At 37.3% G+C, this 14774-nt stretch overlaps 1 protein-coding gene across 2 annotated transcripts in view; it reads right to left on the bottom strand.

The window, feature by feature from the left end:
- Positions 1 to 14774, bottom strand: part of hyd (E3 ubiquitin-protein ligase hyd) — a 670489-nt gene that overhangs the window by 524543 nt on the left and 131172 nt on the right. For both annotated transcript variants that reach the window (XM_090375987.1, XM_090375986.1), the window contains exon 8: positions 10289 to 10515. In XM_090375987.1, the coding sequence (XP_090232113.1) occupies positions 10289 to 10515 (227 nt within the window). The remainder of the gene's footprint in view (positions 1 to 10288; positions 10516 to 14774) is intronic.

Here is a 14774-nt window from a genome sequence, read left to right on the forward strand (position 1 = left end):
AAGCCGAAGAAACCTATAAGTAAAAAGAAATCCATAGAAGAAAAAATTAGTCAAGAAACACTTGCCATGATGAACTGAAGACGACAAATGAAGAGCAAGATAAACACTGACAAGGAGAAAATTGAGCATACTGAGTTATGCAAAGCCATTGGAAAGAGACTCAGAGAGGAAATAAGAAGATTTAACACAAGAAAAGTAGAACAAGCATTAAGGGAAAACAAAGGACTTAAAACAGCAGCCATGAGCAGTAATACAGAAAGACAAATGACACTGCAACTGAAAAATAGAGATGGTGTACTTATAAATAGCAGAGAAGGTATAATTCAAATAGAAGAAGACTACTATAGAGAATTATACAAGGAGAGAAGGAATGATGCCAGCAGTGAGGAAGATGGATCGCAAATCGGTAACACATACCACATACCTGATATATTTCCTGATGAGGCAGAACATGTGTTCAAAAAAAATGAAGAATCAAAAACCCTCGGAGGAAGATGAAGTTACTGTAGAGTTGCTAAAATTGGGAAGGAAGACAACACAAAAACTGGCAAGGCTCTTCACAAAATGCATTAGAAAAGGTGTGATGCTTAAGGAGTGGAATAATGCAATGATAGTTTTGCTGCATAAGAAAGGAGCTAAATCAGAAATTATAGACCAATTAGCTTTTTATCCCACATTTACAAGTTGTTCACAAGGGTCATTACTAACAGATTAGAAAGAATACTTGATGAGAATCAACCAAAAGAGCAAGCTGGCACTTTAGGACAGGATTCTCAACTATGGATCACCTTCTTGTAATATCACAGCTAATGGAGAAAGCAAATGAATATAAAACACCATTTTGCCTGGCATTTGTGGATTATGAAAAGGCACTTGATTCCAAACAGCATAAGGCAATGTTTCGGGCACTAGAAAGACAAGGCATAGATACCCCATATATTATGATTTTGAGTAAAATATATGAGAATGCTACCACCTTTTTTAGACTAGACAAAGATAGTAGGAAATTTAAAATTGAGAAAGGAGTTCAACAAAGAGACACAATATCTCTGAAGTTGTTTACAGCTACCCTTGAGGAAGCTTTCAGAAGATTAGACTGGTCGCAAAAAGGAGTCAATGTGAATGGAGAGTACCTAAACCATTTATGATTTGAAGATGACATTGCGGTCATAAGTCACGATCCCTAAAAATTAGAGGAAAATCTTAGTCAGTTATGCAGAGTTAGTAAGGATTTTGGACTAAAGATGAATATGGCTAAAACAAAAGTAATGATGAACAAGTATGCCACAGAAAAGGATGTAATGATTGAAGGAGCAGTAAGTGAAAAGGTCGAGTCATATACTTATCTGGGACAAGTCATTGGCTGTAATAAGGATAAATAAATGGAAGTCAAGGGAAGAATAAATTTTGGATGGATAGCATTCAGGAAATATAGTCAAATATACTGAGGAGCAATATCCCAATTTGTCTGAAAGATTAAAAATAATCTTTCAGACAAATAAAATAATGAACCAATAATGAACCAAATGTATACTCCCCACCATGACTTATAGAAGTGAAACTTGGGCACTTACCAAAAGAATGGAAGAGAAGCTGAGAACGACACAGTGAAGAATGGAACAAATTATATTGGGAATCAGACTGTTAGTAGTAGTAGTAGCATGTAATGCAAGGAACCAAGTGTATGAGCTTATGCAGCATCAGCCAAAAAAAAAAAATTCACACAACCATTCCCTCTAAATGTTTGTCCAGTTCCTCCTTCAATTTATTTAACCTATCAACTTCCACGACAGATGGAAGTTTGTTCCAGCAATTAACCACCCGCTGGCTAAAGGCAAATTTCCACACATCTATTCTACATCTGTCTTTCCTTAATTTGAATTTATGCCCCCTTAGGTTTGTAATTTGAACAAGTAGAAGAATCCCTTCAGAATTCAGCATGCTCAACCCATTCAAGGACTTATACACCTCAATCAGATCACCTCACAGGTGCCTAGTTTCCAGCCACTGCAATTTGCAGAACTTAAGCCTCTCTTGGTAAGAGGATCCCTTCATTCCCCTCACAAATCTTGTTGCCCTTCTCTGTACACACTCAAGCAAATCTACACCCTTCCTAAAATGAGGCCTCCAGTCCTGTATGCAGTACTCAAGTTGTGGCCTGACCATTGCCTTATATAGAGGGACAATCACCTCCTTTTCCCTGCTAGCAAAATTCCTATATATCATTGACAAAACCCCATGACCTGCCCTGGCAGCCTGTCTGCATTGCTCAGAAAACTTCATATCTGACTGCACAATTATTCCCAGGTCTTTTTCATTTTCTACCACCTTAAGGGTAGTACCACACAGTTGGTACATTTCTCTGGGATTACTTCTACCCATATACAGTACTTTTCATTTGTCAAGGTTAAACTTCAGTTGCCACTTCTTACCGCGCATCTGCCCAAATTTTCTAGATCCTGTTGCAGTAGCACACTGCCATTACTATCATTAACAACCCTGCCAAACTTTGTATCATCTGCAAACTTCGACACCAAACCTGATATACCTTCATGAATATCACTGATAAATATACAAAACAAGAGTGGGCCCAACACCAACCCTGTGAGACTCCACTAATAACATTAGTCCACAAAGAGCAGCACCCACTGATTACCACCCTCTGTCTTCTCACACTCAATCGTCCTTTTATCCATTTTAGCAAATTACCCTTAATACCATTCTGCTCCAATTTGTACAGTAGTCTTCCATGCGCAACAGTGTCAAAAGCTTTCCTGAAATCCAAATATATATCAAAATTATTTTTTGCATCCAGTTCCTTTGTAACCACATCATAATATCCTATCAAATTTGTCAGACAAGACTTTCCCTTAACAAACCCATGCTGTGTCTGAATTATTGCTGCTGTCTTGCCTAAATGATCCTGCAATGCATCTTTAACAGTGACTCCATTATTTTACCCAGAACAGAAGTTAAACTAATTGGTCTGTATTACTCGTGTCACTCTTCGATCCCCCTTTGTGAACTGGTAATACATTTGCACATCTCCAGTCCGTGGGGCTTCCCCTGAATCCAAGAATGCTCTCATAATTATGGCTAAGGGTTTGCTTACTTCCTTTGACGCCTCTAATATAACTGGATATATCCCATTCACCCAAGGTGCCTTTCTTATGTTTAAATTCAACAATTTCTTCTCCACTTTGCTCTCAGTTATTACAAAATCATTAAGCACCCTGCTATAATTTGATAACCTTCTGGCATTTTCAAACCTTAACTCCTCATGTGTGAATGTAGATGCAAAATACTCGTTCAGTTTATTTGCTATCTGAGTAGGATCATCAACAACCGAACCATCGATATCAAGTGGACCAATCAGATTCATCCCCTTCCTTTTAGAGTTTATATAAGTAAAGAAATTCTTGCTGTTTTTCTTAGCATCCTTTGCCAAAGATTTCTCGTAATCTGCCTTCTCCTGCCTAACCTCCTTTGTGACCTGATTACAGACTAGCTTATATCTACCATAGACTTCTGTGTCGCCTGATAATTTATATGCATCTCATGCATTTTATTCTCTGTTACGAGTCTCATTAGTTCATTTGATAACCATTTAGGCCTTGAACAATATTTCTAATAGGTATGAAACTTTTAGTAGCTTCCACGATTAATTCCTTGAATACTTCCCACTTAGAATTTGCTATTGGTAACATCATCAGTTGATCCCACTGTACAGAATTTAAAAACTGTCTGAGACCACTGTACTCACCTTTATGGAAGCAAAAACCCTTTCCTTTTCTTTTCCCCTGATCTTAATTATATCTTTAAGTAAATCCCACATCAGTACACTGTGATCACTGCCACTAGTGGTTCCTTTATCTGCAAATTCTTAATACACGAATGATCACTGCTGATTACCAGATCAAGAGTATTACCCTCTCTGGTTGCCTCTCAAACATGCTGCTGCAGAAAACAATCATCCAATAAATCCACAAAAGTCTTACTGGTGTGCGAGTGACCAACACACAAGTTCCAGTGAATATCTGGGAAGTTAAAATTCCCCATTATAAGACATTCTGGTTTACTAGCCCACTCTACTTCTCTGTACAATTGTTCATTGCACTCATTCAGGTTATTAGGCCTATAACACACTCCTACTCTTCTTTTTGCTTTCGCAGTGCTTAGATCACACCAAACTGACTCAACAGTGTACTGTTCATCTGTATCAACTGGATGTACTTCTTTTGATTTTTTTTTCTTAATTAACCAAATAATACCTCCTATCCTGTCTATCCTTTCTGTACACATTGTACTCCCCAAATTCCAATTCTGCATTCCTAATATCTGTGACACCACATCTCTGATATCCCAACAATATCTGCCGTTGATGTCTTGACCAACACTTCAAATCCATCAAATTTATTTACTATACTTCTGGCATTGGTATACATGCAAGTATACATGCTCGTATTCTTATTCTTTGTTACCCTAACACATCCCATATACCCACCTGTTTCATGATGACTGCCGTCAGTACCTGAAACCCCCAGCACCCCTCTCTCCAGGACGCTGCTTATTCTAATAGAAGTAGTGCAAGAATCACCTTCACCTCTGCCTGCAGCTACTTTTAACCTTTTAGTCTGTGAATGCCCCAAACTAGCAGTTTTCCAACCCGCATAACACTGCCTCGATAGCATCTGCAAATATTCTTGCACCCTTTCTATTTAAATGTATCCCATCCCTGTAGAAGCAGTCTCTCCTGTTAACAAGCACAGACCACGCTGAAAAAAATTCTACCCCTTGAGTCTTGCACATTCCCTCCAGAACCAAATTGATTGACAAGGCTCTCATCATGTACTCCCTCCTATCGTGTCTGGGCAGAATTGCAGACACTTTCAAATTTAACCCTAACTCATGACTTTTTTGCAACATTGACCTGCACTTGTTAAGTAAAACTGCAAATCTCCTACTTTTAATGTCATTGGTGCCAACATGTAGAACAATATCACATTTTGTGCCCTTAAAAGATGATATATGCTTTACAACGTCATCAACTTTTGCCCTAGGCAGACATACCCTGGTCCTGTTCCATCTATCCTTTTTACACAATATATTCCCTGACAATAGTCACCAACAATAACTAGTTCCTTTGGGACCAGCGCATGCTGCCTTGGAGATTGCCGCTGTGTTGCCTGATGCCCAGGAGTGAGCTCTGGCATTGAGTTCGGCAGCTGAGAGCTTGACAAGCCCCTCATATTAATTTCTTTGAGGGCATCTACCCTACAGCTCAAGCTCTCACAGACGCCCATTAGATAAGAAGAGAAACACATGGATTAAGCAGCAAACTCAAGTAAAGGACATTCTTATCAAAACTAAAGAATTAAAATGGTCTTGGGCAGAATACATAGCTCGAAGACATGACAGATGGACTAAGAAAATAACAGAATGGTACCCAAGAGGTAGGTGCTAGAAGAATAACTGGAAGACAATAACGGAAATGGACAGATGAAATTCATCAGTTTGTCGGTAGTAAATGGATGGCCATTGCACAAAATAGAAGGAACGGGAAAGTTGTTGGAGAAGCCTTCATCCTGCAGTGGATCGAAAATGGCTGATGATGATGACCCTGAATAACAAATTCTTCTGTTAGAGCAACGTGTGCACTTCCAACCAATACAAATTTAGTAGTGTTGGAAGCGGCTATGTTTAAAAGAAATTCAAGTGTGTCATGTTTGATGCTTATAACGCTGAGATTAACATAATTTACAGAGTGCTAGTCCTATATCTATAGAGAGATCACTTTAAACGAGAACTCACAAAAATGCAAATAACACAGAGCCAGAAGTAGGATCGGGCAAGCGGGACGCCAACCCCAGGTGCAGCTTTTTAAGGGTGCATTCGACCAGTTATACAGGGTAATTTGCTACCAGTGCGACAAACTTGCAGAAGGTGTAGGGGACACAAAGACGAATCGGAATCACATAGCATTGCAGGATCCGAAATGCCTTTGTCATGCGGTAGAGGACATTGAACGGGAGGTCGCGTGAACAGCGATCCCACTGGAAATCAGCGTTTGCGAACCGTTTCTGTTGAAGAAACCTAGTAGCAAAAGTCTCTGGAGTGGATAATCCACAGGCTTCAATGACTGGATGCTTTGCAGATGGTATGAACTCATTTGGTTTGTTGACAGTATCCTCCATACAGTGGATTGGGAAATACCCAATCGTTGGCCTATCACTTGAGTACTCGTACTCGGATTGCCTTCTGCAAGACGTAGGACATTCTCCTCATTGTCTGGCATCTTCGTCGTTCGCTCTCGATTCATGGTACCTCTCATGAAACAACCAGTCTCACGTAACCTTCTGTGCACACGTGCGAAAATCGTATGATGAGGAGCACGCCTGTGTGTGAAATGTTCCTGGTACAAGCGCAGAGCAGCGCGCCCGTTACACTCCACAGCTCCATATGCGAGGTGCATGTCGGCCAGTTCAACGTTTGAATACTCGTCCATCCTACTGCCTCGGGAACCAGTTCGCAAATACTGACTTCCAGCAGGATCGCTGTTCACGCGACCTCTCGTTCAACGTCCTCTACCACGTGACGAAGGCATTTCGGACCCTGCAATGCTATGTGATTCTGATTCGTCTTTGTTTGTTTGTTTGTTTGTTATTTGGTTTTTAGGAGCATTAGCAACTAAGGCCATATTGCTTCATGATATGCGGTGGTCATTCCCTGACCTTTCCGCATCCTCCATATTTGGTGGTGACGGGCTCGAACCCCGGTCTATTCAAGAAGCGTGGGCTACGCACTGCTGCTCCTTCCCACCTGGCTACAGAGGCAGCTGATTCGATTCATCTTTGTGCCCCCTACACCTCCAAGTTTGTCGCACTGGTAGTGAATCACCCTCATTATTTTAAAATTTCTTCATTTTTGATTTAATTACGGTCGGACCTGTGTTTAACGAACTTCTTTACAGCGAATGTTTTGAATTCCTTTTGGCAATTACGTTTGAAAGTTTCTGTAGAATGAAGAAAATTTCCATATAACGGATTATGAGAGACTTAACTTTGTATGCTTTGTTTCCACCTCTGGCCTTTAGGCAATTTAAGCAATTAGAAAGTGCTAATTAAGGATCAAAAGGGATTTCCTTTCCACAATGTAAGTGGAACAGAAAACATATGCAGCACCTATCCCACATACTGAGAAGTCATATTAGTCAACTTCTTTCTATAGCCAGTAAAAAGATTAAGGCATATTCCCAACATGGATAATAGCTTCTAGTCAACTTGTATTCTTTGTTTAAAATAAAAATAAAAATTTTATTATATCAGGGAGGAACAGTGCTTTACAAATTTCAAAAATAACCGAGAAACTCCAATTACAAACTTCTATAAAGTATAGCCCGTTTCATGACATCACACTGCTGAGCTTTATCATTGGTCCTCCAGTGCTAACCACTGGAGAACAAACAGAATTTTTCCAATAGCTGTTGATATTTCAACAGCTACTGTATTTGGAAAATCATGTTTCATCAATTCTGCAGGATATAAAATCTGTAACCCCTTTCAACTTCTCCAATTCATTCATGAGTATTGTCTAATAGAATCTTATCTAAATATAGAAATAGCACTATGAATTTTTCTTACTCTGCCTGTAACAGTAGCTTCTTGTGAAAGGTTCTTCAAAGCGAGAAAAATTCAATTAAAATAATACACCTTCATTGTATATTTTTAGTTTATGTTATAATGTTAACAGTACTATATTTCGCAATATTTTGTTTCTATGACTTTATACTAGATATATAAACAAACTATCTGGTTTTCTAATTTTTTTTGTAGTTATATGTACTTTCTTTGTAGTTTATATAGAATTAAATTCTCTGTAGATATAAACGAATATTTGTAACTTTCTTTTCCTTTGATATTTTTGTTTTGTTATATTCATTGTATTATTTAAATTATTTTATTAATATGCAAATCATAGACCGTTACAATAGTAATTTTTATAAATTCATAAAGGTTGCGGGGGCGTAGCAAGGGGGGGATTTCCCCCAGGCCCCAAGGTTTAGGGGCGCAAACTGAAGGAATTATCTATCACAATCAGGGGTGCTAGGAAGACATTTTGTCCACGAGCATTGACGACCCTAGCTACACTACTGAAAGATTGACTACCTGCATATAATGGGGGCATACTCATAACACTTTTGCCCCAGGCGAGGACTGCCTAGTTTTGGCTCTGAAATAACATTAGTAAAAGAATGACAGAGCCATGAAATTTACAAGTAACATTCTTTATCTAACATCATTACTTAGTTTGTCACAAAAATGTTGAAAACAATCACCATTACAATCATGTCATAACTGAGCACGAAAAGCATGTTCAAAAACAATAAGCCAGCAAACACAACTGGCAATGTTCACAATCCCATTCTCCCTGAACAATTTCACAAGCTTCAATATTACAGATATAAAATCTGTAATATTCAAAATTTCCTACAGAAAATCATATTGAGTAGTTTTACAAGGCTGTTTTGAGGTACTGTTTCAGCACAAACACAAGGTCGTCTACACCAAACACCATATTTGTTTATTTCTTACACAATGCATGTACAGATAGTGATACTATGCACAGACACTGTTGTTGTTGTTGTTGTTTGTAAGTTGTTGGAACATCAGCTTCTGTGGCCATAATATACCTCTCTTGGTTTTGTAATTTTTAAGTGTGGTCTCTTGCAATAGTAGTTCAAATTAATGCCTGACTTTGAGACAACTCTATTAACACCTCACTAGCTCACATTTTACTAAAGCATATTTCTGGGGATTAGAGCCATAAAACAATAAAAACAATTTTCAGTTGCGTTTCTGCTAGTGGAATCTGTTGTAAACTGGTAGTAAACTCGATCTAATTGCATTTGCGATAATACTAATAGCTGGAATTGTGGGTTTTTACGTTATTATGGTGAAATGTGTTTCCCCTTCACTGACATAAAAACAAATACATTTTCTGAATCTTCTCTTCATTCCTATCGTGTTGCGTTCAGTTGGGGGTGATTCTGCATTGGACTGCCATTTCTTGTAAACACAAAGGCGAATCATGCATAAGCGAATTCGGTTCGTGTTATATATGATATCATTCCCCTATTTATAAATCGTGTATGATTGAATTTGTGTAGTGTAAACAAGTGTTATACGAGGACTGACTGTAAATATCAGGGCAAGCATTAAAAGAAAAAAACAAAGAAAGAAATTTTACACTATTTAACAAGTTCACAGATGCCTATATTTGAAAGAGTGCATACAATGTGCCATTATTTTCAGAATGCTGAGAAACAATAACATTCCAAAATTTTATAAATAATGGTTGAAAAGTAAAAATCTGGAATTCATAGCTAAAGGTGAATATATACTTTTGGGCTGAGCTGTAAATCATAACAAAACTCAAAATTTTATTGTACATGGAAAGTTCATTCCATATACGCTCAGTTGATTTCAATCCTTTTAAAACTCAGTCCTGTCATATCTGACAAAAAGAATTCTTCTGCTCCTATGCTTATGCTGACTTCGACACCAGCAAAAAACAAATAAAAATGTGTACCAAGCTATAAACAAAACAAAAAAAAGAGTTGCTGCTGAATAGGCCAGAGTTCAATCAGTATGCCGACAGAATCAAGCGGTTGATTTCATGTGCATTTACTTTTATACCACTTGTATACTGAATGCTTAAGAATTACCAAATATATGCATTATGGCAAAAAATTGGGCAATTTCTGAATTCTTGTGGTAATGGCACATCAATTGTAGTACTGCCTGATGCTTATATGCATCAGATGCAGGGTATGTGTTATGAGCGTGTGTTTACAGAACACTTCATGATAGTTTTCATGAGTCTTGTATCCTTACAGCTCACAAAAAAATTACAACCACAGATAAGAGAACTAAATACTCAAGAGAATTTTATAAATAACTGGCTGCAAACTTAATATGCTTGATTACCAATCCTGAACATTTTAATTTCTTCTTCTTGCAAAAAAGTTACTGGTTATTTCTACCCAAAACCCAACCAACCAAAAAATCAATTACAGTCTTTGGAGATACAAGCATTATATAATTAATCAGACAATGCATCTAAGTTCAAACAAAAATTACCCTAACTTATTATTAATAACCATCAACATTTTGCCTTTCTGTGAATGAGTAGCTATGTTAATTCTATATTAATTATTGATTTCTATCATAAAGTGGTGTTCATTTTCAATAAGCTTCTAACAAAATAGAAAAAATCAAATTTTATATACTTTATCTGGCCAGAATTCGAGTTCTTCTGAAAGCCATAATGGATTCAGTTCTCCAGTGTCACGTTTTTTACTCTCTCCAAGTCCTAATCCTTCTGGTGTTTTATCAGATGCTCCACTGTCACGAAGTGCTGTTTCCAACCAGCGCCTAGAACCTGAATATTGCCTCTCACGAAGTCTGAACATTGTGTCTCTCTCTCTGTCTCTATCTGAATCACGATCCCTGTCTCCTAAAAATGAAAGTTTATATTATAAGCACATCATTCATGATATTAAGCAAAAATTTTAAATCATTCCAAAATTTCACTCATTGAAATAAAAGTTTATTAAGAAGAATAATCAATAAGATAATAATTGTCATTTATGATTAAAAAAAAAAAATATATATATATATATACATATATGCACTGAGATAGCTCTGCATTACGAACACCCAACTAACTAGTACCTGAATGGACCCCCGTTGGCATGTAGTATGGCCTGCAAACTGTGACAAACTCTGCAAGGTGCTGAAGGGCATCCACAGGTACAATAACCCATGACAACATACAGGAACTCCCTGACTTAGGTAATATTCAACTTACGCAAATTCGACTTTATTAAGTTTTTGCCGGCCGATGCAAACTTCAAAAAATCGTGGAAACATATTTTGCATCCCATAGGAATAAATGAAGGTATCGTTAAAAATATCATAATGTGAACCCAACAGCACATTGTTTTTTTGGTAATTCGTTCCAAGACCTTGGAAGTTGAAATTTTTGCTATATAACTAAGCTATTTATCTCTCTAAAAGGTCATTTTTATAATGGAAATTGTGCTACACTTTCATCGTTATCATATGTTCTCGTTATGAGAATCGATTTTGAATGCCTTTATGATATTTTTCTAAAACACATTTCTGGAGGTCACTACCATAAAACAATAAAAACAATTTGCACTTTTCGGATTATTGGGCTTTTCTGAGTGCAATCTATTATAAATGGGTAGGAAACTCGATCTTATTGCATTTGCAATAATCCTGATAACTGGAATTGTGCGGCTTTTACATTATTGTGGTGAAATGTGTTTCCCCTTCACTAAAATCTTCAATCATATACAAACATAAATAAATTTTCAGAATCTTCTCTTCATTTCTATTTACTTATTACAATGATGAAGGGAAAGCGACCAATGGAAAGTGCAAGTATTGGCAGTACTAGGAAACAAAATGAAATTGATTTAGATATGAAGATGTTTAATTAAGAAGTACAAAGCAGGACAAAGTTTGTCATCTACTGCACATAATTAGGTCTTGCTGCTTAAACAGTGAATACTATTTTAAGGGACAGTGCACGTATAAAAGAACACGTTCAAGGATCAATCAACGTATTTCATACCGGGGCCAGTCCACCCAACCAGTGATCACAAACAAGCGTTCAGGTGCTATATTGAAGATGGAAAAGTTATTATTTTTAATAATATGGATGGAAAATCAGAGTCAGACACAAGTGCCCCTGAATTAAAAGCCATTCAGGTAAGAAGTATTTATGAAGATAGCGATAAGTGCGGCAAACCCCAAGCCAAGTTCGTGGCAAGCAATGGGTGATATAATAGGTTCATGTATTGCACTGGTTTCGAAAACATTAATTAATTTATCTCTCTAAAAAGTCATTTTTATAATGGAAATTGTACTACACGTTCATCGTCATCATATGTTCTCGTTATAAGAATCAATTTTGATCGTGAAGTCGCCAGTGCCGATTCTGCAGCTGCAGAGAAATTTTGTGATGTGTTGGAAAAAACCTCTTCTAAATCTCCACAGCCCTCAACTTCTGCAGCGGTGTGCTTATCAGCTGGAGAATTGATTTTGGCAATGATGCTCGAAAGGTAAAACTTGCTGACGTTATGCCTGTCTCCTCTCTCTTTTTGTAATTTTATAATTTTGAAATTTTTGTAATTTTGTTCCTGCGCATGAGATAAAAAAATTGAATAATTCTATTTGCATGTTCGTTGAACATTTCTTTTTTGTTTCTATCAAACTGCAGTATCAATATGTATATATCATAGTTGCGAGTAAGGAATTTCCCCAAAAATCCGAATTACGTAGCGTTCCGTGGAACGTAACCCTTATGTAAGTGGGGGAGTTTCTGTATTGCATCCAATAACTGCCAAGTACTCAGTGGCTTTGGATCCAAGGGCTAAACATATTCCGTGTTCAAATGAGCTGAGATTAGGAGAGTGGCAGCCACAGGAGGATAGAGAACTCACCCTAATGCTTGTCAATCTATTCCAACTGTTGCAGATACAAAACAGCACCTTGTTGAAGATGCTTTAGTGACCTCCACTGAGACATTGATTAAGATGTATTAGGGTCTCCCATCCAATCATGCCCCAGACCATTAAACTATCCCTGCCAGTCTGTATAATCCCCTTCATGCAGTGGGGTTTGAGAATTTCACATTGAAATATACATCAACCCCTGTCATAGTGCAGCTAGAAATGCATGTGATTCGCTGAACCAAGCAACCCACTCTAAGTCATCCACTGTCCAATGGCACTACTCCCATGCCCACTGTAGGTGCATTTGCTGTGACAGACCATTAGCAGTGTTACTCAGGAAACCCACTGGCTGCAATAGTAGTCCAACCATGATACTGTCTGATCCATGACCCACAGTGAAATAGATCTTACTACTCCCATGTTGTATCTAAGGCTGGTTGCTCCACTTGACATGTCTTTTCTGCAAAATGACCCCCCCCCCCCCAATCATTCTTTAGTCAAAAACACATAGTTGGCTTATATGGGGTCTTCGGCTGGTGATTCTTCCACAGTTGGTTCACTCTTAATGACAATGTGTAGCAGCCACATTTTGACTTTCGAAAAGCAGGAGATATAATAACTGTGAGCAGGAGGAAAGTAATTTTTAAAAATCCAAACTTCAGACTTGAAATTAAATTCAGTGATAACATATGCATTCAATCATTAAATTACCTAGTATTTTTCTATTTGCAGGTTTCTGTTTGTATTGTCTGTTAGGTACTAACTGATTATGACTGCTTCAATTAAAGTACCCTTGCAAATTTTGTCCTCTTTAGAAATGTTGAGTCAAATTTTCAGTTAAAACAGTAGTTCTGCTGTTTAAATTTAGCTGTCAAGGGCATTTTCAAAGTTTCATCAAAAAGAAAAGAACAAAACTTCTTTCAGATCATGAACTACATTTCAGCATGAAGCAGTGCAGCAGATGCTTGTACATTTCAATCTGGTAACTTTAGAAAATGCTTGTGTATTCTTGAAAGAGGTTGCCCCTGTTCTACCAGTTTAGTTAAACATTTACTATAAAGACAGCTAACATTTAAAATTATTTTTAATTCAGTGGCATGCATTAATTGAAATTGTTTCAATGTCTTTCCTTTTGGCACTTCTTTCTAGACAGTAGTAAATGTCCATCAAATCATCGTCTACTTTTATAGGAAGGCATACAGTCTCCTTTTCAGGACAAATTAATTAGATGAAAAAGACCATCTATTACAATCATTAAAGTCTATTACAATACTATTACTATCACTACCATGTACTCAAATCTCCTATTTTAATACTTTGCTTCTTCACTGTTTAAACATTTCATTACAAGGTCATTATCAAGATTAAGTGCCCAACAATTTTCTAAAGAAATCCCACATGCTTTCAGGTTGTTCAAGAAGATATCCAATACTGCAACTGCAGTCCCCTTCAAATACTGGAAATAAAAAGCTGTTTTTGATATAATGATTTATTTATTAGCAAATATTACCACGACGAGATAAGCTCAACCACTTTTACAGTAGCAATTTTTCAACATCAACACTACCTCTTATTTTCCTTCGCAGTCCCCTTCAAATACTGGAAATAAAAAGCTGTTTTTGATATGATTTATTTATTAGCAAATATTACCACGACAAGATAAGCTCAACCACTTTTACAGTAGCAATTTTTCACCATCAACACTACCTCTTATTTTCTTCTCTGTGCAATTTTACTAACAATGCTTGCTGATTATGTTCTTCCACATCCAAAATCTTTTTTGCTGAACAACATGCCTACACAATTAGCACAGCTCAGTGAAGGATTATGTTCTATGATAAACAATACAAATAAACATTCCGAACATATGAAACCATTATCTTCAATTTGAAATGCTACACCTATTTTTTCATTCTCTGTATGCACTGCACATTGTTCTTATGCTTATTTGTTTGCAAGTGTCTGACTGCATTGCATTTCACACCACTTGAAATCAAAAAATCCCATTTACATGCAGCATACAGGACATGCTACCTTTGCAGATTTTATATTTATTTGTTTGTTTGGTTTTTAGGAGCATTAGCAACTAAGGCCATATTTCTCCGGGGATATGTAGTGGTCATTCCCTGACCTTTCCGCATCCTCCGTATTTGGTGGTCACGGGGTTCAAGCCCATGACCACCAAAGAAGCGTGTGCTACGCACTGCTGCTCCTGCCCACCTGGCTACGG

The sequence above is a fragment of the Mastigoproctus giganteus genome, chromosome 6, assembly GCF_048544385.1.
Source record: "Mastigoproctus giganteus isolate SK-2022 chromosome 6, ASM4854438v1, whole genome shotgun sequence".
NCBI classification, from domain to species: domain Eukaryota; kingdom Metazoa; phylum Arthropoda; class Arachnida; order Uropygi; family Thelyphonidae; genus Mastigoproctus; species Mastigoproctus giganteus.